Source organism: Vipera berus (assembly GCF_964194415.1).
Source record: "Vipera berus genome assembly, chromosome: 7".
Lineage (NCBI taxonomy): Eukaryota > Metazoa > Chordata > Lepidosauria > Squamata > Viperidae > Vipera > Vipera berus.
Genome location: NC_138209.1, coordinates 22,066,302 through 22,090,260, shown reverse-complemented (window position 1 = coordinate 22,090,260; position 23,959 = coordinate 22,066,302). Strand labels below are relative to the sequence as shown.

Below are 23,959 nucleotides of genomic sequence, written 5' to 3'. Positions count from 1 at the left end.
ATTCCAATCTTTCCTCACCAAACGTGTCCCTGCCTCCCCCTTCCCTTCCCGCCGGTTTGCAACGCCTCGAACTCTGCTCTCCTTGCACGTCTGCCCAGTTTTGCTGGCTCGATCGGAAAGTAACCCATACGGCGACACAACGCCAGAGGATTTGCTGGGCATGCTCGAACTCCACCCGCCGCGCCGGAGGAGGGACTACTGTGCCCGCAGAAGCGGAGAGCAGAAGCATGCAGGCGGATGCCGCTTTGGGTTGGCTCCTACGGCTGTCTTGGGCTGCTCAGCAGGGCAGCGTTTCCGGCAGGAGAAGGGCAGCCACGCGGCTTCTGCAGCCCCGGCAGCTGAGTTGCCGCGGTTATTCACTCGGATTCATGGCTCGGGCTCAGTACGACACGGAGCAAAGGGGGCGCCTGCATTCAACCGATTTTCGCCTCTATTTTAGTAAGTAGCTCCCGGAGGAAGAGAAGAACGGCGGCGAGGGCGCTGGGATTCCTTTGGAACGCGCCCGGAGGGGGTTTCCCTGGCTAATGACGCCTTTTGATGACGTCGTAGAGAGGCGTTCGCCCCACTCCGGTCTTGAAGGCGGGCCTCTGCCTTTGTTTGGCTGATGCATAATGTAAGCAGGTGGCTTGGAGAAAAAGTGCCTGGAGCCAAGTTTGGGTGACTTCGCTCGCCTGTTTTGGAGCGTCTTCCAGTTTTAGTGATGTGAATAATAAAGTCCTTCTATGCGTGTCTTTGTTCTTCTGGGTGTATGCGGGTGTAAAATAGATCTCAAGGTTAACTCATGTCCTTGCCTGGAATTATGTGATCAAAAAATCACATTTTCTCCTAGTCCGTGTAAGCTATCACATGTCAAATTTGTAATAGAATAAGAATTAGAAGAGAAGAGAATAGAGCTGGAAGGGACCTTGGAGGTCTTCTAGTCCAGCCCCCTGCTCAAGCAGGAGAGCCTATATACAGTCTCAGGTGAATGTCTAGTCTCTTCTTGAAAATCTCCAGTGATGGAGCGCCCACGATTTCTGGGGGTAAGCTGTTCCACTGGTTGATTGTCCTCACTGTCAGGAAGTTTCTTCTTAATTCCAGGTTGCTTCTCTGATCAGTTTCCAACCTTTGTATCTCGTCCTTCCCTCTGGTGCTTTGGTGAACAACCTGGCCCCTCTGCCTTGTGGCAGCCCCTCAGGTACTGGAACACTGCTATCAGGTCTCCCCTATTTCTTCTTTTCTTTAGCCAAACCCAAGTCCCGTAGCCTTTCTTCATATGTTTTAGTCTCCAGGCCTGTGATCATCTTAGTTGCTCTTCTCTGAATTTTTTCCAAATTCTCAACATCTTTTTTGTCATATGGTGACCAAAATTGGCTGCAGTATTCCAGGTGTGGTCTTACTAGGGTTTTATAAAGCAGTACTAATACTTCGCATGATCTTGATTCTATGCCTCTGTTTATACAACTCAGATTTCCCGTGCGGCAGCTATATAACAATTTAGAGTGAGCGGGTTGTCCCAGTGAAAGCTAATATTTATGTACGCATAAATGTAGGTCTAGCTAAGGCTGAAATGTGTCTGCTGCACCAGTGGTTGCACTTCCACAGATTCCTTTAGCTGAATATGGGAGTGAATTCAGTTGTACAGTCCTGAACTTTACTACATTTTCCTCTTTACTGGGTCCTGAAATGAAAGACATCGCTGGAATATCCTTGGGAATACTTTTGAGTTACAGAGCGGATGGAAAGAAAGACATCTCTGATAATAAGGATGGTGCAGCACTTTAGGATCCGTCTTGACCCATGAATTACATTATCACTATCCATTCCTTACTTTCAATTTTGTAAGGATGACAGAAGATCAGTTAATGGTTTCATTTGTATATCTAGCACCAGTCCTGTCCCTAAGCCTGTAGTCTAGTTTGCTATTCTAGACAAGACAAGAAACCATGGTAAATTAAAGAAATCCTGATTTGTTTCTGCCAAGAAGGAGACTCAAGCTTATTTTGGGTATTTAAATAAAGCAGTGATTGTCTTAAAATGGCCAACGTGTATATTTGAACATGGCCAATGTGTTTATTTTAGCTAAACAAATAGTCTCTGTAGTTAAACACTACAAGTTCTTTTAAGATGAAAGCAGCTGAAATGCTCCTGGTTTTTTTTCTGTTTGCATATACGGTAATTTTATTTCCTCTTGCAGAGAACTCAAAGGGAAAATACATTTCCCCATTCCATGACATCCCTCTGTTTGCTGACCCAAATGAGGTAATTAAACATAAAAAATATCCTTTTTGTTGAAGTACTGACTATTCAGCACCAAGAAAACCGGGTGTGAATTAATCTCTGGACTTCTAGCTTTTAGTTACTGCAATCATATAATCTTTAATCATAATTCAAGTTTTGATATGGCAAATATTGGGTTCTAAAATATATTCCTACATTTGAAAATGATAGAAATCAAATGTGTAAAGTCTTCATCCCATGTCAGGCTTTTATTAGCATTATAGCAAATTGATTTTCTTTCCTTTTGCTTATATCACCCAATGAAATATTTGTTTTGAAAAGCTAAATTTTGATTTGCTGTAGTCAAAATAGTGGAGGAAAGGCAATTTATTTAAGAAGATCAGTCGTCCGCAACTTTACTAATGTATTTGCTTTTCCTATCATTTCAGAAGTACACATTAAGATAGTGTGCCATGCTAGAATTTATCATCTGACAGAAAACCATCTATCAATCACAATTCCAAGTTTAGTTCCTCATTTTGCCTGCACATTGAGGCAAAGAGGGAACAAGTTTTGACACTGCTTTGCTTTTGCTTGTGCAAACCCAATCAGCTTTCAATACATTTTGCAGCCCCATCTTAGCTAGTGATCACAGTTTGAGAAATTTTGTTTTTCATTAGGTTATTCTGAAAAGATACTGTTTTGATAACAGGACTACAAATTTTATGTAAGCAAACCTTCCTTGGTTTTATCTCAGTGATGGCGAACCTTTTAGAGACCGAGTGCCCAAACTGCAACCCAAAACCCACTTATTTATCGCCGGGTGCCGGGTGGGCATGGCCCACTGGGTGGGCATGGCTGTGGTGGTCATGGCAGATTGGGTGGGTGTGGCCAAGGTGGGCATGGTCACCTCAATGTTGCTTATGGGGATGGACACCTGTGGGTGGTGGGCAGGGATGGAGGAGGTCCACGGGGTCTCTGGCAGGTGGGGCTCATCCTGCGGGGTGAGGTGAGGCAGGGTGGGGGTGCCATTGCCATGGGGCAAGGCAAGGGCTGGGACGGCTGCTGCCTGACACCATCGGTCCCTGCACACAGAGGCCAGTGTGCGCATGGGGGCCAACGGTGTCCCTCAGTAGCCACAGCCTGCCGGCCCCTCGACCGGTGCACTCTGGGGCTCCGCAGCCCACCACCAGCTGTTCAAAGAAGCTGCCTCTGAGCTGGATGGCCGGCCGACAGCTGAGGAGGCGATGCAGTGGGTCATGCCCGAGAAAAGGAGAGCATGTGAGGCCTGGAGGGATGGGACGGGTGGGAGGGAAACCAGCTGTGCTGGGATGCATCCAGCCATGTGGGACCTTGGCGAGTTACTGGGCGGCTGCTTGAAGAGGGACAGTTGCCATCTCCGGGGCATGGCGAGTGTGCCCACAGAGAGGGCTCTGAGTGCCGCCTCTGGCACGCGTGCCAGGTTCGCCACCACTGTTTTCGCTAAATGTGTTGTAGAAATGCAGCTGCTGGGTATTATAGACCATAGTTCATAGCCTGATATCATCTGTAAATCTAGTCATTGCTGTATATACTATGATTAGAACAAATTATGTTTTGTGTGACTTGTAAAAAGGATAGCAGACTTATTTTTTTAGGATTTAAATTTGGTAATTTTTGACAGACTATTTCACTTAGTATCATATTTTAGATCTGCATATTTTTTTGAATGAACACCGCTTCTACCTTGATTTCTTCCACAGGATGAGATGGTTCCTGCAAAACGATCAAAGAACAATGGAAATGAGGTGCGATTGCAGACCCTTTTTTTAAGATTATTTACAATGTGATTTGTGAGTAAGAAATTTAGATGATGACTTTTTATCAAAGCTGGGCTTTTATATTCTACAGCTTATTCCATTTCGTGCATTAAAATATGTAAATTGGAGCCTTCTGTCTTTGATGGAGTTATGATGATAATGGAAAGTTATATGGATTATGGTGACAAATTTTTATGATTTTATTTTCCAATTATTAAATATTGTGCATCTTGTGCATAAATGGAAGTAAGTGGTAAACAAGCCATTATAATGATTTCTTAAATTCTGTAACCTCTTCAGCAGTGCCTATTGTTTGGAAGAGGAATGGTGACTTCTCTAGTTTTATAGCTGAGATCTTGTGGGCATTTTCTTGTTGTGCTGACTGTTTCTTTTTTTTTTGGCGTGGGGGGGAATAGAATTCTAAGAGGATTCATGTTGTCATCTATCCATTGGAACTCAAAAAATACAACTTTGCTACCAGGGTAATTGTTATGATATTGTGCTTAAACCACATCAAATACCTGTGTATTTATCATACCCAATATGATTTGATGGTCCTCTTTTGTTCTCAGTATTTGTTTTCATAAAAAAGATTAGTTGTTGAATTATTCAGAAAAATAAAGTCCATGAAACCAGGCTCTGTTGTTTCTTACTGAACCCTGGACATTATATAATGCAATAGAATATTCAATATATAAACTATATGGAAGGAAGATCCACTTAGGGACAGCTAAGTTTTTCTATTTGGCTGTTGTAAGCCTCTACTTTGCAAACTTAAGATGTGACCCAGAAAGAGAGAGAATCATTTGTCTTCTATAGATCTGAAGAAGAAAACAGCTTTTGCTGAGTTGTACATTTTATATGCTAACCTGTTTTTTTATATTTTTTAAAATTTTGCTTTTCTTTTTTCCTGCTAGGTTGTACTTAATATGATTGTAGAAGTGCCTCGTTGGACAAATGCTAAAATGGAGGTAATTTGAAAATTTTACTCTAAAAGATTGTAAAGCAGCTTACAAATAAAAGAAGGCAAAGTTGCAGCTAAGCATTGTATGAGCAGCAATCCAATCATAGTGTCTTTCAAATATCAGATGTTTATCATTTTTTAAACTGATGTCCTCTAAATGTCTTAACAGATGTTCTAATAAACTATGGTGTTTGGACTTGGGAAGCACCCATACAAGTTGAATGAATAATATCCTTTACATTTGTATCCAGTGCTTGAATGGCAAGTTCTGCAGATTTGACTATTGTATATTTGAAAGAGAAATCTTCATGCTATTATTTCTTCCTAGACATAGGAAGGCATAGCAATTGGGAATGTCTTTGAAGTATTTGATGCTACTCTTCTTTATACTTAACACACAAATGGAAGATAGCTTTTGAATTCCTCTCTTGTCTGTTATGAGTAGTGACTTAACATGTGCTGTCACAGTGGGACTAAAGAAACTGCATGGTATCATTCCTGTGCTAATCAGAACAGGAACAACCAACCCTACTTAAAATATTTTGTCAGGTTATTTTGAGTAGTTCATGTTGCAGTTGAACAAAACTGAAAATATTTCCAATGTCCCTTCAGAGAGAACAATGGAAATTCAAAATAAAGTATGTGCTTTCTAATCAAATGGCTACAAATATAATGGAGTGTTAACCAATGCTGAATGCTACTTACTTCCAATCTATGGAAAATTACTTTAAAAAATCCTTTAATATTGGTGGGAACACCTGGCACTGAATACAACTCTTCAGGAGGTGGAAAATCTTTGACTATTATTAAAACAGCCTCCATGGAAGATTTAGCTGCAAACAACAACAAAATGAATGAATACATCCCACCACTTGATTATAAACTGATACTGGACAAGATTTTGGCAATGACAGAGCAAATTAAAGCCAAATTGCAAGAAAAATCTGACAACTTAAAGCCACCAAATCAAATTTGGACTTTAAATGAGGAAAAGATAACCCAAAATCAAATAGAAAAAGTGGAACACTAAAAATAGGAGATTTCAAAGAACAACAAAAGCAACCTACAGAAGACCTTAAAGTCCAAACTTTAATGGCAACTACAAAACTTACAACCCAAAAAGCAGCAGCACCTGAAGAAAACAACACCAAGAGTGAAGACACTAAAGGCCTTCAAATACAATATATTGAGAATTCAGTTAATCAAAGGACAATCATAATACCAGCTACTACTTTCTACCTAACCCAGATGGAATTGGAAGAACAAAAAGATTTGACTGATTTAATGACAACTATATTATATCAACCATCAAAAACTGAATCATCAAAGCAAAAATACAATGGTTACAAAGGGGACATCTTCCTTGCAAAACTGACATTTGGATAGGCTCCCTGGATTCAAATAAGGGGACTAGGAAGAAAGGAAGATACATTTGAAATTTTAAAGATGCCAAGAAGGAAGCATGATTGGCACAAAAGGAAGGCAAGAGTTAGATTTTAAAAAAACTGAACTTGTTTCTCGTTTGGGATTCCTAAAGATAGACTATAAAAATATCTTTTTTATGGATTAAGGGGAATCCCTAAAAATATAACTGATTTTACATTTAGCTTTTAAATCTGTAAAGGAAAACAAATGTAAGCTTTTAGAATATAACTCGGAACTATATTTTAGAACTTGGAATGACATATCAAAAGATAGTATTTTAATAATTGATGTACGGTCAAGATGACTCATAGAATATTCAGTGGTTACTTTTGAACCATAGTATAGAATCTAGAATCCTATATATAAAAGATAGTATTTTAATAATTGTTGAATGGTTAAGGCAAAAAACATATTTCTAATAACTGGTGATTTCTTAAGATGAAAATCAGACTTTAATGGTAAAACATAAGAATGCTTTGTAATGAACAATATAAGTTTTGTAGACAAAAGAATTATTCTTTATTGAAATAGGGAATTGTTTGTTTTCCCAAAAATTAAGCTTTTTCCTATATACTATAGGCCACTCTAGAATATCCTATTGCAATTAGATAAAATTTAAAAACAGGATATTGATATGTATTACTGAAAATATATTTTAAGTTTTGTTGATTGACTAGGTTACAACTAGAAATATACTAACTTCCCTATTTTGACTATGTAATAACTAAGGGAAGTAGAAAGGGCATCTCTGTTGAAGTAACCTGAACTATTTACAACTGGTTATTTCTTATTTTAACTACCCAACCACCATATTGTTTCACAAAAACATGTATATGTAAATATTAAAAAATCAATAAAACTTTTTTTATTAAAAAATCCTTTAATATTAATGATACCATTTCCCAGCAATTTCCTATTGATAGTTCCTATCCAGTTTCCCACTGTCTGAATATTCCTCCAAAATCAGGAATTAACAATGTATTATTATTTCATGTTTGTCATGCTCAGTAAGTCTTCTTCCAAATCTCACCCAAAAGCTCTCTTTAGCCGTCTACTTTAATATTCATAAATTCTAGAAAATAGAATAGTGAGAACTTCCCATCCGCAGATCCATGGTTTTTTCCCTTAGGTTACAAACATCATTTAAAGTATTCTGTTTTTATCTTCTGCTTTTAGAAAATAACTAAATAATAAATTGAAATATAAAGTCTGAACTGTGTTGAGTTTTTTTCAATCTGGGAGTAAATAGTTGAGCCATTTATTCATAATCTCTCTCAATTTTTCCCCATCCTGTTTTATACTACCTTCAGATTGCCACCAAGGAGCCACTGAATCCTATTAAGCAAGATGTAAAGAAAGGCAAGCTGCGATACGTAGCAAACATTTTTCCCCATAAAGGCTATATTTGGAACTATGGGGCCCTCCCACAGGTAATGTTTTGGGATTTCTTCACTTATGAAATTTATAATTTTCCCCTCCTTTTTTCTCAGTTACATCCCTTCATATATCCTATGTATTTTAAAAGTGCAGAATAGTGTAAGGAAAACATAGACTCTGGTTCGGTAATAAATTGGGAATGAGGGAATGGTCTGCAAGCCGCATTCTAAATAGAATTGAGTTCAAAATAGTATATACCTCAATGTGATACTCTCTCATTATCAAAATGGGAAAAAGAGAACTTTGAGTATAAAGTGGGTTTAGCCCAAAGTATTTTTTTGCAAGATGCATTTGTAATATAGACCAATTTTTTGGCAGCTAAGAAATAATGTAAAAAAAGGAAATGGTGTCTTCTTTAGCCTTCTTGAGCTTGATTCCTAATTTTATTATTAGAATGACATAATAATTTGAGAATTAATTGGTATTTGTATCTGAAAGTTGATGGATCCCCTGTGTTGGCCCATTTTCAGATGTAAGGAGTCTGCAGTTCTTGGAATTGTGTAGAATACTGCAGAATTCTGGGAATTGAAGTCCTGATTTATCCAGAGGATGCCAAGATTTGAGAAGACTATTCCATCTTCCAACTATACCAGGAACATAGAATCTTTGGACCTCTGGATGCTTTTAAAATACAACTTATAATAGCATAGAGTTGTGGGGATCCATAGAGGACATCAAGTCCAGTCTTCTGGTCAGTGCAGGAAACCAGATTAAAACATTCCTGATGGACGGGTGTCTTGTCTCTGCTTGAGAGAGGGGAGCTCAGCATTTCACTTGGTAACCTTTTTGCTGTTAGAAAATTTTGCTAATATTTAACTGGAATCTGCCTTCCTATAACTTAAATCTGTTATCCATTTTTCTACACTTTGGCCTCAATTATCTGGGTGACAGCCTTTCAGATATTCATTCAAGTATTCCTTTCCTTGTCTTTTCTTAAATATAGACATGCCCAGTGCTTTTTTTGTAAAAGAAAAAGGTGCCGGAACTCACACATGTCATACAACCGGCCTTGCCTACCCTACAAGGTTCCATCCAAAAAAGGTGCCGGAACTCCGTTCTGAGCGTTCTATGAGAAAAAAAGCCCTGGACATGCGTAGTTCTATTAGACTCTTTTCACAAGACTTGGTGACAGCTTCCCTGATCATTCTTATTGCTATTTTCTGAATTTGTTTCAGTTTTTCTGAGCACAGTTCAAATACAATTTTGAAGCCAATCTCCTAACTCTTACCGTATCCTATCTGAGTAAGTAGATCTTACTCAGAATACCATGGGTTATTTTGTCTCATACTTAGTTGAACTGAAAATATATTATGTGCCCAGAATTCCACCAACTGTTAAGGAGATTACCTGATCAAAAAGTGACATGAAATTTGTTTGAAAGTTTAATTCTTGACAAATCTGAAAACTGCCTTGGGAAACCATTTGGTAACCATTTTGAAAATGTTAACAGATCAATCATTTTACAATCTGCTCTTACTTTTCCAAATATTGATGTCAGAATGATGGTCTATATCAGCTTCTAAAGACAGGAAAATATTTGTCTTTCCCCAGTAATCTGGTCTTTAATACTTTTGTAGATTTGTTAAAGTTAATATAGATAGAGGTTTGCTCAGACCATTGGCCATGAAAATGTGTACTTTTTCAGGCACAGTAGGTATTCTCTGACTCCATTTCTGTGCTCAAGCTGAAATTTTCTTCTTTAAACTAGCTTTAAACAAATGTCTGCTGGAACATCTATTATTTTTTTTAAAAAAAAGATGAATGAGGTAAAATAACAAATGGATACTGTAGTTCTGAGTTGTTTGTTATACTTTCATCACATAAAAAACTTGACCCTCCCCTCTCAGAATGTCAATAATTTGTACAAATGAACCAAGCAATAATAACCAACTTTAAATGGTACAATTTATTTCCTTGTTTCCTCCCCTACAGACTTGGGAAGATCCAAGGCATACAGATGGTGATACAGGATGCTGTGGTGACAATGATCCTATTGACGTTTGTGAAATTGGTGCCCAGGTCTGTCTGAATTACAAAAACATACTTTAGTTGTTTAAAACATTTGTTTTCTAACATAGCGATGAAGCTTGCTGGTTATCTGGTTCCACAACTGGACACAAGTCTCCAGACAATTAATTCTTTGTTTTTCAGTGAAACTTGACAGCAGAAGAAATTGACAACATGGCTAGATTAGAATATTACAGGCTAGAATAAAGCTTCAAACTGATTGATTGCTCACCTGATTGCCCACTACAGTGCAAAAAGTAAACAACTTCTCTGTATTTTTTAGCCAGGGCTCCCCAACCTGTGGGCTGTGGCCCACTACTGGGCCATGGCCTACTGGTCGTTGGGTTGCGTGAGTGGCTGGCTGATATGCATGTGTTTGCATGTGTGTGCTCACCTAGGCCCCACAGGCACGAGTGGGGCATTCACGACTTCACTCCCACGAATGTTCCCATGAGCGTTGCAATCATTTGCGGCCCCACTCTCTTGAGGGTTGTCACAGGCATTCGCAGTTCCCTCTTGCATGAGTGTTGCAGATGTTTGTGGCCCTACTCATGCGGGCATCTTTGCACGCCTCGCACGTGATCACGGCCCTACTTGCATGAGCATCGTTGTGGGTGTTCGTGGCCCCACTCACATAAGTGTTGCCGCAAGCATCATGGGCATTCTTGGCCCCACTCGTGCTAGCAGTGCTGCGAGATTGTGGGCATTCGCTGTCCCATCCTCATGAGCATTGCCATAAGCATTACAGGCGTTCGCAGTCCCACTCGTAGAAACGCTCATGGTCCCACTTGACAAGCAATGGATGTTCGTGTGTGCTCATGCAGACACATGCATTCACCCTCCCACAAAACCATCCATTCTTTCCTCCTCCCCTCCGGCTCCTCTGTGCCTTAGGGTTCATTTGGTAACTTGAAGCAGTTTTCTTTACATAATGATCTTCTCTAGACTCAGAGTGCTGGCTTCAGCCTTTATTCCTTTGAATCAGTTGAAATATAGAATCTTGGATACAGTGTTACTGTAGAAAAACGCCACCTGTAATGAAAACATGCTGTGTAGCCTTGATGTCAGAATGCTCTCCTTCAAGGTGTTAACCAACTATGTTTTCCTTCAGAATTGTCTTCCTCTCTCCTTTTATTCCCCATCCTATCTCAACCTATTTTCAGTTCTGTTCCAGCTGATTTTCAACCTTAAATAGCGTGTTGGAAACATCTTCTATGTTTTAAGGTTCGGACACTTGGTGAAGTTGTTAAGGTGAAGCCCCTTGGAATTATCGGACTTATCGATGAAGGAGAAACTGACTGGAAGGTCATAGCTATCAGTGTGGATGACCCACATGCTGAGAAAATCCATGGTAAGAACTGTTTAATTGTAATGGATAATAATGATCAATTCTGTCTGGCCTACATACCCAATCTCTTTAAATTGTCATGCCTTCTTCTTTTAGGGACTTTTGGGTGCTAAAGATTGCTAAGTGACTTCAGCCTCCCACTGCCACTTTTAACTGCTTGATCCTTTTGGGTGATTTTTTCTGTTTCTTTCTTTAACTATTAAACCACTGGGAGCTCCTCTCTCTCGTCTGTTTCCTAGGCAACATCTCCTCCCTTTTACCTCAAAGTCATTCCTACATTCCACTAAGTGGGGCCCTTGGACAGCCCTTCACCACGCTGTCTACCATACCTGCAGCTCCAAACGACAATTTTGACATTTTACATTTTTAAAAATACATTTCAGTGTTTCAATATTTTGGCATAATTATATGCCAAAAAGTAGGATAAGGAAGTGGGTATGATGACAATCCCTAATTTTAACTTAAAATAATGATTACTTGTGACTTTAATGATTTAATCCCCATCATACATCATACATACACTTGGTTTGAAGGCAACTTTTGCAGAAGTTCTTGGGAGCTTGAAAACAATCAAAGCTTTCAGTGTAACCCATCTTGGTTTTCTAAGCAATTTCTTGAATTATACAGAATGCATAGTGCAGATTAGTATTCATTCCTTTGGTTGGACAGATGCTTTACTATCCTAATTCAGTATCATTAATTGGATTAGCATACTAAAGTATACTTAAGCTCAGTGTGTTTTATGAACTATGGTGCTTTATTGTTTAATACTTTATGTAACAGATCGTGGTTTAGCTCAGACCATTCCACAGACCATGGCTGAACACAAGGTTGTTGCATTCTGTGTTTCAGAATAGATGATTTTTAGATGTTTTAGTTGCTCTGGAGCTTTTTAAATCCCTTGCCATGGAGACGAAAATAAGTGGCTGTGTCTCCAGTCACAATTTTGGAACACTGAGCATTTAAGAAAGTATTTGCATTAGAAGGTGCTTAATCGGTAGCCAGGTTATCAAATTTTACAGTCTGCTTCATCCAATCTATCTTTATTTTGTATAAGAGTCTCTGTGATTGTTTTTATAATCCTGCGTTAGATAAATGCATTCAACAATTACTAAATTATATTCAAAATTTTTGCATGGTATTTCTGTATGTAACACTCTGTGTAAGTAGAGGATTAAATCTGTAACCCACACACTTAGGTTTTCATGAGCTCATTAACTGAAATATTTATGACAGATTTATAGCTATATTGGAATCTTGTACATGTATATTTAGAATGGTGGATTTGGAAGAAGTTGTTATTTAACTTTGATTTTTATGCATTTTTATCCTATTGCAGATATTGATGATGTCAGGAAGTTTTTCCCAGGTTACCTTGAAGCTACAGTTAACTGGTGCAAACTATATAAAGTCCCAGATGGGAAGCCAGAAAATAAGTTTGCTTTTAATGGGACATTTAAAGACAAGGTGAAAAATTGGTTACTTTAAGATGATAAACTTACTTTATGAACAGTGTATTCTCTGGATAAATGCTCTGTAAAATCCTACAGAATCCCAATCAAGAATATGTAAGGAAGCCAATACTGCAAAACATTTCATAGTAATTCATAATATTTTGCTTCACTTCAAAATATCATGGAGGTACAAATAAAGCCGTTCTTTTGTCAAAACATCTCTCATATTTTTATCTATATTTTTTTTATCTCTGATAGCCCTATGAAATATGAACTTAATCTTCTGTAAAGGACCCTCAACTTTATCACAACAGGGACAGGCAACTTGTAATCTGAATGCAGTCCTTGTAGCATCTGAGGTCTCACTGAGGGGTATTCAGTGACAAAATGATCCAATTTCAATAGTGCTATTTTTTTACTAAACCCTCCCCCCCATAAGATTGGAATACAAGACTGTCAGAAGTTAAAAATAATTACTCTCTTCCTAAAAGACTCTGAAAAGATTTTTTTTAAAGGCCAAAGAAACATCTTCAGATATTGGCTGGTTGGGAGATAGAGTTTTAGCTTCTGAATTACAAAGAATATTCTGGAAATAATGAGGAATAACATATCTCCCCCAGTTGCAGTAATTTTCTAAGATTGCCTGAGGAAAATCTGGTGATTTTACAGTGCAATTTCAATACAAGTGAGTTTAGGGATAGGGAGAACTTTGGTTTTTAGGTAGCTCCTAGAGACCAGAGTTCTCACTACTCACAAACTCACTTCGTAAGATATCTTCTGTGACTTTCCTTCACACAGTGGTTAGAATGTGGCACAGTGGTTAGAATGCTGTATTGCAGGCTAACTGCCCATAGCCATGAGTTTAATCTTGATCAGCTCAAGGTTGACTCAGCCTTCCATCCTTCCAAGGTTGGTAAAATGAGGCCTCAGATTGTTGGGGACAGTATGCTGACATTTATAAACCACTCAGAGAGGGCTGTAAAACATATAGAGCACTGTATAAGTCTAAATGCTATTGCTATTTCCAACTATCCCTTATCCTGAATTGTTTGGGGAAAAATTTCTTCTGGCTCCAGCCATGATCTCCTGGCTCTTCTATGACCTTATTTAGATATTTTCCAAGTTATCAGCCAAAGAACTGATATTTTTAACTTCAGCATATGCTGATCAGCCTTGCTTTAAACACAGCCAAAATAAGAACATAATTCATGAGTTTTTGTTTCAGCAGTTTTTCTAAAAGCAGTTGTTCAAATCTGGAAAAGTTAAGCAGAGGTACTTTTTTCTCAGATAAAGTGTAGCCTCCACTGATTTACATAAACCATCTTAATATGTTCACTTGTTGCGGAATGCACACTGTCATTATGGAAATTTACTTCTCCCCTTTCTATTTCATGATGGTGGGAGATGCCAATTACTGACATCTGAAAGCTTTGAAGTTTGGAGGTCAAGTAGGTATTAACATTAAAAAAAACAGGGATGATTAAACAAAATTTCAAGTTTCAGATTTAATCTTTATCTTGAGTGTTCCTAAAGTTCTCTTTTTTATATTTTTGACAATTATAATACCTAGCCAATGTTTTCTTCTGTCTCTTCTCCTCCCGATGTTGTTTTAAATAGGCATTTGCTTTGGAAATCATCAAGTCCACCCATGAATGCTGGAAAGCTTTGGTTCACAAAAAGTCTGATGGAGGAGCCATAAAATGGTATGCATCTATCATTGATTGGTCAAAATCCAATTTGAATTACAGGCAGCACTCATTTAATTAAGGTAATGTCATTCCTAAGTGATGAGGTCATAAAGCATAATGTTACATCATCACTCCAATGTACAATGGCAATTGTGACAGTTACGGTTGCCTTAATTAAGCAAATCCTGTGCAGTAAAGCCATGACATTATATGATCACCATCTGTGATCTTCTGTTGGTTTCCTCATTGACTTTGCTTCTCTGCAGTGATGGTTGCAAGTAGCAATCACATGGCCGTAGGACACTATGACTATCATGTCAAGTGCCCAGATCACAAATCATGTGATCACAGGATGCTATGATGACCACAAATACGAGGAGCAGTCGTAAGACTTGTTTGCTGTAACTTTGCATGACCACTGAACAAGAGCATCTTTATCATAAAGAAATACCACCTTTGGGGGCTTTACTGTTTTTTGTCCTTTCTGAACGAGCCGTGATTTCTTGGTAAGTAAGCCATTCCCAAATGTATTGGATTCCTATTATTTCATTACAGTTTTCTCACAGAAGATAATGTTAAATTTTCTGGAAAAGTTCTTCGGGTGTTTTTAGTATAAACGTTTAGGATAAACGTTTCCAGCTCAGAAAGTACAAGTAATCAGGGTGGCTGTAAAGATCTGTGTAATGGAGGAAGGGGAGAAGAGAAGGGAAGAAAGACCATAAAAATGCCACATTAGTTAAGAAGTGTTATTTTTATTTGAAGACCTTCCAAGAATTGGAGGCCAGAGCTCAGCATGGTGTTCATTCAGAGAAGCTTAGTCCAAGCATTTGATTATTGATCAAAGTAGGTAACGTGCATACGACTGCATTGTTAAACTGCTGTTTATACATTTACTTGGCAATAAGTCTGGTTGAAATCAGTTATATAGTGAAACCTCCATTTGGACTTCCATTTAATGGTCTTTGGGTGTCACAGACAAATGAATCTCAAGATCTGCCCAGAATAATAGATAAAATTAATCAGGATCAAGGTTTAACTGAAGTTTATGGTGCTGGTAAGATTGGGAATTGGGAGGGTCAACAGGAAGACTGATAGCTATTCACTTCACACTTGTGCCTAACAGTGGTTAATGAATCATCATGTAATGGTAATCTTGCATAGAACTGGAGACGACCCAATTGAATACAGAGGAAAACAATTAACAGTTCTTAAGTCCCCAGGAGGGTAAGAGATTTAAGAAGGCCCTATCAATACGCAGTGGCTCAGTGGGTTAGGACGCTGAGCTTGTCGATAAGAAGGTTGGCAGTTTGGCGGGTCGAATCCCGAGTGCCGCATAACAGAGTGAGCACCTGTTACTCGTCCCAGTTTCTGCCAACCTAGCAGTTCGAAAGCACGTAAAAATGCGAGTAGAAAAATAGGGACCACTACGGTGGGAAGGTAACAGCGTTCCGTGCGCCTTTGGCGTCTAGTCATGCCGGCCACATGACCACGGAGACGTCCTCGGACAAGCGCTGGCTCTTCGGCTTTGAAACGGAGATGAGCACCGGCCCCTAGAGTCGGAAACGACTAGCACGCATGTGCGGGGGAACCTTTACCTTTACCTTTTTATTAATACATCACATCGAACTTAATAAGACAAAATATCAATTTTAGGTGGCTGATGCCAGAAGGGAACCTGGTGACTTGGCAAGAAAAAAGATACAGGCTGGATACGATAAACAAAGCAGAAGAGTTTTTCCAGTTATATCTAGGTGGGGAAGATGAACTAGAAGAAAGAGAACTAAGAGAAGAGGACACTACAGAGAGACACAATAGAAAGGCACGAGAACCACAAAGAAAAGAACAGGAAACTGAGGCGGGGGGAAGACTGATGGCGGCAGCAGGATATATTGCGCTATGACAGTGATTCTCAACATTTTCTTCACCATGGGCTCCCTTTAAACACCTTTTGTGGCCACAGACTATGGCCACGGACCCCCAAGACTTAACTCAAGATTTAAATCTTAACATTTCTTCAAGTCTTAGGTCATCCCCTGTGATGACATTGTGACCCTCCCCAAGGGTCTGCGGACCACAGGTTGAGAACCACTCTGCTATGACGTTGTGGTGGGATGTAAGCTTGGTGAAGAAAAGAAGGGGTCACACTGTCCTTGCAGTTGTCAGACATCTGAAGTAGCACTTGGAGGTGACAAAATAATACATAAGGGTACCCTCAGCTTGTGCTTTATAGCAAGCTGGTTTCTCACACATGCACAAAAGGAACCTTTTAGGTTTAAGATAAATGGGCCTCTCTTTCTGTCCACAGGTCCACCATGTCAAATTTTATTGTATTTACTTTTGAATAGCATGCATAGAATTGCTGTTTGGACTTTGACTCAATTTGCAAGAAAGCAGAATCTTCCTCATTATGATTTTTCAGATATTAACGAAGATCTGGGGAGGAAAAGGGCAGGAGAGATGAGATTTTGAAATGTGCAAGCACACTATGTGCCTATCAGAAAATATTGTGGTTTGTGGCAGTGAATACAGAGTGTTGGTTCAGATGCCATTTCAGATCACAGTTGCCTCTTGCCTGGGGCTTGATGCATTATAGTGTACAGAAATTGGCAACCCTGATCTTGGTTAGATGTTTTGGTTGGAAATCTCATCAGCTCCAACCAATCGTGGTCTTGGGCTTTAGCCAAAACATCCGAAATACCTAAAACTGCCTACATTTGAGTTTGTGCAAATTTCTCACTTGAAAATCAAGTTCTGTTTTGATCTTCTGCTTGGTTTTTAATAAGAGACTATGTAAACCACAAAGTATGTGCAGAGTCATCCAGTTTAATCTATAAACTTTCCATGTTAGATGGGACAAAAATAATCTCAAACCCTGGATAGCATTTACTGTTCTGCACATGTACAGCTTATTTTTTTCTTTCCTTTTCTGTGCTCTAAATAACAGCTGTTTTCCCCTCTCGTCAAGACTTAATAATTGTGTTCTCTTTTCAGCACCAACCTTCTGGTGGGTACTAGCCCATATTGCTGCAATGAAGAAGACATCCAAGCTATTGTGCAATCTGTAAGGAAATTTATACGTTTTTTTTTCTTTCCAGTCCCCTTTTCAATATTGGTCACAGGCAATTGAGAGTTAATGCTCTTATAATCCAAAGTGCTAGCTTGGAAATTAAATACTAGATGCAGGTTTCTCATGATCTTGAAAGCTGAGGTCAGTATGGAAAAGAAGGAAGCAGAGAAGAATATGTAATAGTATTATTTGTTTTGTGCAATATAAAACATGTTTTTCCCATTTTTATCAACCAGCATTCAACAATATTAGATTCATTGTTATTTTTAAAAGTAAAACAAGAACTAAAAGTACATATGCCTGCTTATATCCTAAAACATTCCCACACATATATAATCACCCTAAAACTGCAAATGGTGATCTGTTTATAATATGTTATTTCACTTACTGTGAGGATTGCTTCTATTCTATTCTGTTCTGTTCTGTTCTGTTCTGTTCTGTTCTATTCTATTCTATTCTATTGTATTCTTTTTCTATCCTATCCTATCCTATTTAGAAGATGTATGTATTTATGTATGTATGTACATATATCTCAAATTATTCTTTGCAAAGCCTTTCACAGAAGCACTTAGTTTCTCTGTAATTAAATCCAAGTATATATAAATGAATTGATTGTGGTGTTTTCCTGTATTTTTATCCATCTGATTTTCGTCTCTTTGCTGTATTGAATTTTAATCTACAGACTCTTAGATTACAAACTATATCAATTTTTATATTACCACCTCTCTTTTTGTAATCTGTACACCACCATGCATTCTACAAAATAATGTATTTCTTTTCTTCAGGCTCCACCATTTATGGAAGAGCCTTCTGTTTCCAAAGAAGGTGAGAACTATTATCAGATTGTTTGAATGTGTCCTCACAAGTACTTACAGTTCATTATTGAGTTTTAGATGACCTACAGAACAGGTTCATTGTTCTATACAAAACTGTGATGTAGACGCCAAAGTATGTGCATATCTCTGTATATCTGTCCTGGACCATATGAGCTCTCTGACGTCTAATGTATCATTCATTGTCTATTAGCCAAAACTATCCTATAGAACTACTGAGAATAAAAGGAGAAGTGAGGGCTGAGTGTATTGCCCTGAGCAACTGGAAGAGAGGAACAATAGGATAGCATTGTTCTGTACCAGCCTGCTACCGCCCCGCAGAAAAGGCAGGGACAACCCCTTTTACAAGAAGGCAAGAGGCTGGAATTACGCCTGCCAAATTTATTGCTACAAAAACAAATAGAACAAGACACAAACCAAGAAACAGGAGCTTTTCAAGCAGTTGCCTTCAGCAAACCAGCCCTCCCACGCATTCCCCCTTAAATACAGTTCAGGGCGTGACTTCTCTCTGCCTCCTTCCGAGGAGTCCCATTGCCTGCCTCTGTTTACTCCTGATTGACTGCCTCCTGCATCAGGCGTCCTTGAACAGGGCCAGCTGTGGGTCATCTTCATCCACGCTGTCAGGCTCACACAGCTGGGTCTGCGTCGTGACCAGATGAGAGGGGCCTGGCTGGGGGCTCTCATCAAGCTGTCCAATCCCGTCAGCAAGCTCTTCAACACCCCCCTCCTCCTCCTCCGCTGAGTCATCCGACCCAACTGCCGAACCCACAGGCTGACCCTGAATCACAACAAGCATTCTATAATTATTAAGAAGTAAACCACTGTGATTTCAGTGGGATTCTCAGTAGAATACACTCTCTTTAAGTTAAGTATACCTAGGGTGTAAATGTGTAAATCCAAAAGTGCTTCTTAAGATTTTTTCTTTACAAATAATTATGCATGAAATAGTTTAGGATTAGGGATGAACATAAGAGTTCACGTTCTCAGCCACCCACGAGGGTGTCTGTGTGTGTGTGTGTGTGTGTGTGTGTGTGTGTGTGTGTGTGTGTGAGAGAGAGAGAGAGAGAGAGAGAGAGAGATTATTATTTATTCCAATTGATTGTGATATTTTCAGCAATTATTTGTATAATAGCATAATAAATATAAAGTTAGCTTTTAACAGTATCTGTGTATTTTTTATTGAATAGAGTTCTGTTGGGTGAGTTAAATGTTCAGAAATTGTTTTGCTGATGGAATGTAGCCTTTTCAAGAATTAATGAATGTTTACTAACTGAAGTTTCAAAAGTGATTTTTCTGCAGGCTTTTAAAACAAATCCCTTGCGATGTTGTTCTTTAGTGTTACCAAGCATATATAAAAGTAAATCCCATCAAAATCACTGAAGTTTCTACCATGTGGATGGAATTATAATTCTATGCACATGGCAGAAACCTCAGTGATTTTGATGGGATTTACTTTTTTCAGTTGGGTAACTTTGTCAAATATGCTAAATGTCTGGAGTGCAGGAGCCCAGGAGCCTCAGAGCATCAAATTGAATGCCTCATACTCATCCAGATGCTATCCAGTTGTATTTACTACCAATACACATTTGGAAAGTGCTGACTTGGTACAACTGGATGTGGCATCTCAGTAGATAGATTATCAAAATGGAAAAGTGATACCAAATCTCATTTTTGGAAACATTATGTCCTATTCAATTTTGTTTTTTGATACTGCTACAGATGGAATTAATTGTCATTTTGAGGCATAACTTTAAGGGCAAGTTATCAGCAACTAGACACATGCAGTGTAATGTTAAATGTACAGATCTGCGGTGGGAAAGAACAGTCTAGAAGATAGAATTTAATGCTATTGCAAAAGGTATAAAAGAGATATACATGTAACTTGGGTGTTAATTATCATGGCAGAAAAATAATTTTCAAATTTATTCTTGTTTCCTATTGTTTGACTAAGCAAATAGAAAGTATAAAAAACAGACAGCTTTTTACATTCCACACTCAAAATACCTCACATACCTTTTATACTATTATATGTACGTTGGGATCCAAAGGATTTGTAAATATAGTGACGTCCTTGTTTAGTGACCATTCATAGTTATGATGATGATAAAAGGTGATAAAAGGTAAATGTGATAAATTTTCAAATTTACAACTGTTGCATGTCTGTAAAGCAAAAGAAAGCTGAGTAAGATAATAAGCACAGTCAGTTTCATGTAGTGACTGCTTTGCTTAATGACCAAGTCACCACTCTCAATTGTGGTTGCTAGACTAGATGTATGTGGTAAAACATGGTGTTTGAATATTCATTAGAATGATATACAAAACAACATGAGATCACACTCTTTCCTGTGTATACTCTATAGAATAATAGTTATTTGGATTTTGAATTCTTATAATCCAAACTTTTTATAATTGTTAATCACTGATAATTATTTGTCATTTTTTATCTTAGTTGATAGATGGCATTTTCTTGGACAGTGAACACTACTGTTTGAAATAATGCTACAAGATTGTATCTCAACTTTGTCTCTCTTCCCCGGGTCTCCATCCCACCTTATACCACTTTGCACTTGCGTGCACACACTTCACTGAAGATATACAACTGAAGCCACCGATGACTGGAATCCAATGCACTGTAGATTTTCTGTCCTGTAAATAAAATGGATTTTTATAATTTTCCTCTGACTTGTACTCTATCATTAATGGATACAACTCAGCAAGTGATATGGACACTGTTTGTGGACCACTGTTTTAGATCTGGAATATGAATTGCAGGGGATTAATATGAATAAAGCTTTCTTTGTTAATAATGGTTTATGAATAAAGCACATTGGCTGGTTGTTGCAAAGGGTTAATGAAACACTTCAGAGTCCTTATGATCTGTATGAGAGTTAAGCAGCATCTTAAGTCTTAATCACTGGAATAAGAGCTTCTTGTGAACTATTAGATAATGCCCAGTAGGGCAGAGGTTGTTTTATAGTTACTGTAGAAATGCAAACACAGAACACTAAACATTTCATAATTCTGTGTGAAGTTTTCTTTAAAGTTCAAAAATACATCCTTATATAAGATTACGGGTTCAACTGAGGTCTGCATAAGATTATACCATGGTTTTTACTGTAAGAAAGGCCTTGCCACCAAGAAACTGTTCTTCTCAACTACAAGTGGGTGGTCCTAAATTGAGAGAATTAAATATGTTTAACATTAACTCAATAATTAAATTTGGCAATAATTTAGTATTCTATACAGGGTAGTTATTTATAGAATCAAACATTAAACAGGAGAGGAAAAATGGTTCATTGTCTTGTCTTATAAAGATGAATAATTAAACTGAAGCAAAGAATGTGGTGTTCCAACAGTATGCTAAGACATGACTTACTTAGGAGGTAACAAGGAACTCTGGGTTCCCTCATTCCGTGACAATTCTTCCAGCCAAAGATGACTAAGAGCATTGGATCTAGACAGCCCAAGTCAAACTAAGGTTCTCTGGAAATTAAGTTTCTGATCAGAGATTAACTAATTCCAAGACAGAAATGAGATTCTCAAAGAACCTGCAATTTTGCTTTTCAGTCCCTTGAAGAGGTCAGAAATTTTATCAAACCAGATCCCCCGGGGGGGGGGGAAGGGCAGGGAAAGGTGAATGTTTTTAGTGTTTTTACCCAAATTGTCATGAAAATTTAAAATTTATGAAATTGAGCATTTTCTAATGAAAATAAATATATTTGGAGCAAATAAATATTTGCTGTTCTGTTACCTATTGAACCATCTGTCCTATTACATCAACTCATTCCATCTGGTCAAGCAGGGAAGGTACGTTGTAGATCACGTCAGCTAAAGAATTCTGACTGGCTGGGTCAAGTAAGAAAACCTTCTCTGCCGTTGTCCCCCCCTGTGGAATATTCTCCCCTCAGAGGAGACAGGGCCCCCAGTCTCTTGGTTCCATAGTGTTACTTGGAGCTCACAGAAGAGCATGTAGCCATAGGGGTGGTTACCTGCCTTAAAAGTCCTCCCCTGCACCATTTAATTATCTTCAATATTATTTTTTGTCCTATCCTGGCCTTTTTGAATTGTAAATTGTATATACTGTTTTTACCTTTTATATTTTTTACTTGTACACCACCCCAAGTCCCTCTGTCAGATAGATGGATGGTTTTAAAAAACTGATTCAACAAACAAACAATATGTCTACAAATGATCTCTGTTGGAAATGTCAAAACACCTTGGTTTTGGGTACTTTGTAGTTCTCTATTCAAGGTCAAGTATTTTCAATAACCACGCACTGAGGCAAATACTTTGTGCCTCAGGCAATTCTCTTTGTTTTCAGCCTCTTCACAGTGAAGAACTTCTACTCTTCTATTGAGGGAAGTTAAGTGTGCCAATCTGGTGAACTCCACTTCCAAGCAGGCTAGTAAGGAACTCTAGGAGGCATCATTAGAACTTGGGAATGAAGTAATTTGCCACCTAACATTGTCACTGCCAGGACAGAAAAGGTTTCTCTTGGAGGCAAATTCTCCATATAGGCCTTTCTGGCCCATAATGGCACTTTTGAAAAAAACTGTCTTCATTATAACAAAATGAACTTGCCTCGACTGTGAATGATATAAAATGGTCATGGTGATTTCTGAGAGAATGGAGCACCTTGTGGAGCCCAATTATAACTGCAGTAGAAAAAAATCATAAATGTAATTTTGGCTTCCCCCCTCGCCTTTATGTTGGCCCTTGAACAAGCAATGATTCTGCTGCTTTCAGGTTCTCAGTGGAAAGCACATTAATGGCCTTTTTACTGGCTCACGTCTGTGCTGGTTGAGATGCTGAGATTTTTTCCCCACTGCTTTTACTAAAACAAATGAGTTGTGCTTATTTAAAAGCTAGCTTTTTCTATACTTATATTTCAAATGATTACAGTTGTATTCTTCGCTCCTTGAAATAACAAAAAAGCAAAAGCAAACCGATTGATTTATACGGAAATTTTGAGCCCAGTGCAGTCAGGAACAAGGGGAAAACACGGGCACTTTGATACAGGGGCAGTCATTTCACAATGGCGTTGGTATGTAACAGAAATCAAGATGTTTCGAATTATAAACTTCACAGTGTGATGACAGGGCAGCATAAAACTATTGATAAGGATTGCAAAGTTTGCTGTTCATTTAGAAGTCACTAGGAACAAGGTGCATCCTTATTTTTTCATCTGCCAAAGTAAAAGAGGATGCAGGATAAAGGATTATCAAATCAAATCAAGGAAATGCTAAAACAGGATCTGATATAGGAAGTAGCTTTCCATCAGAAGAAAACTCAAACAAATGAGCAAGCCAACTCAACAAGAGTGAAGACCAGAAGCAAGAGATGTAAAAATATTGTACACTTGGAATTTTCAAGGCCTGATAGGAAAAAAAAACACTTATAACCCTCTGGAAGAAAGCAAGACACTGCAGAACAGGAGACAGGAAAATGAAGTATGGAGCATGTCATCAGCCAATAATGAGAAACAATCATGCTGGAGGTGATAAGTGGACTAGGAGAAAGGTCCAACCTCTACCCCATTATATTTTGGTTTTTAACTCATTTAATCTTTATTTTAATATTTCATGTTATAACATTTTGTACTTGCTTTTACAATGTTGTAAGCTGCCAGTCGCTTGATAGTGAGAAGGGCAGCATGTAAATTTAATAAATAAATAAAGTTATCCATCATTAGTAAAACAGGTGGGTACAAATGAGCCTGGAAAAAAGCTACTGTAACA

General features: G+C 38.3%; 1 protein-coding gene across 3 annotated transcripts; it reads left to right on the top strand.

Annotated features, from left to right (window-relative positions):
* Positions 1-169: 169 nt before the first annotated feature.
* Positions 170-20,990, top strand: PPA2 (inorganic pyrophosphatase 2). Of its 3 annotated transcripts, none has more exons than XM_081333024.1 (12): positions 170-438; positions 2,177-2,241; positions 3,942-3,986; positions 4,916-4,969; positions 7,698-7,817; positions 9,757-9,843; positions 11,056-11,182; positions 12,519-12,646; positions 14,251-14,336; positions 17,313-17,382; positions 18,174-18,213; positions 20,671-20,990. In XM_081333024.1, exons 1-12 carry the CDS (start codon positions 228-230, stop codon positions 20,697-20,699), a joined length of 1,062 nt encoding a protein of 353 aa, XP_081189150.1. In that variant the 5' UTR covers positions 170-227; the 3' UTR covers positions 20,700-20,990. The 3 variants fall into 3 exon arrangements, with proteins under 3 accessions (XP_081189150.1, XP_081189149.1, XP_081189151.1); XM_081333023.1 differs by lacking the exon at positions 20,671-20,990 and adding an exon at positions 18,797-19,082; XM_081333025.1 differs by lacking the exons at positions 170-438; positions 2,177-2,241; positions 3,942-3,986; positions 20,671-20,990 and adding an exon at positions 18,797-19,082 and having other exon boundaries at positions 4,727-4,969.
* The last annotated feature ends 2,969 nt before the right edge of the window (positions 20,991-23,959 follow it).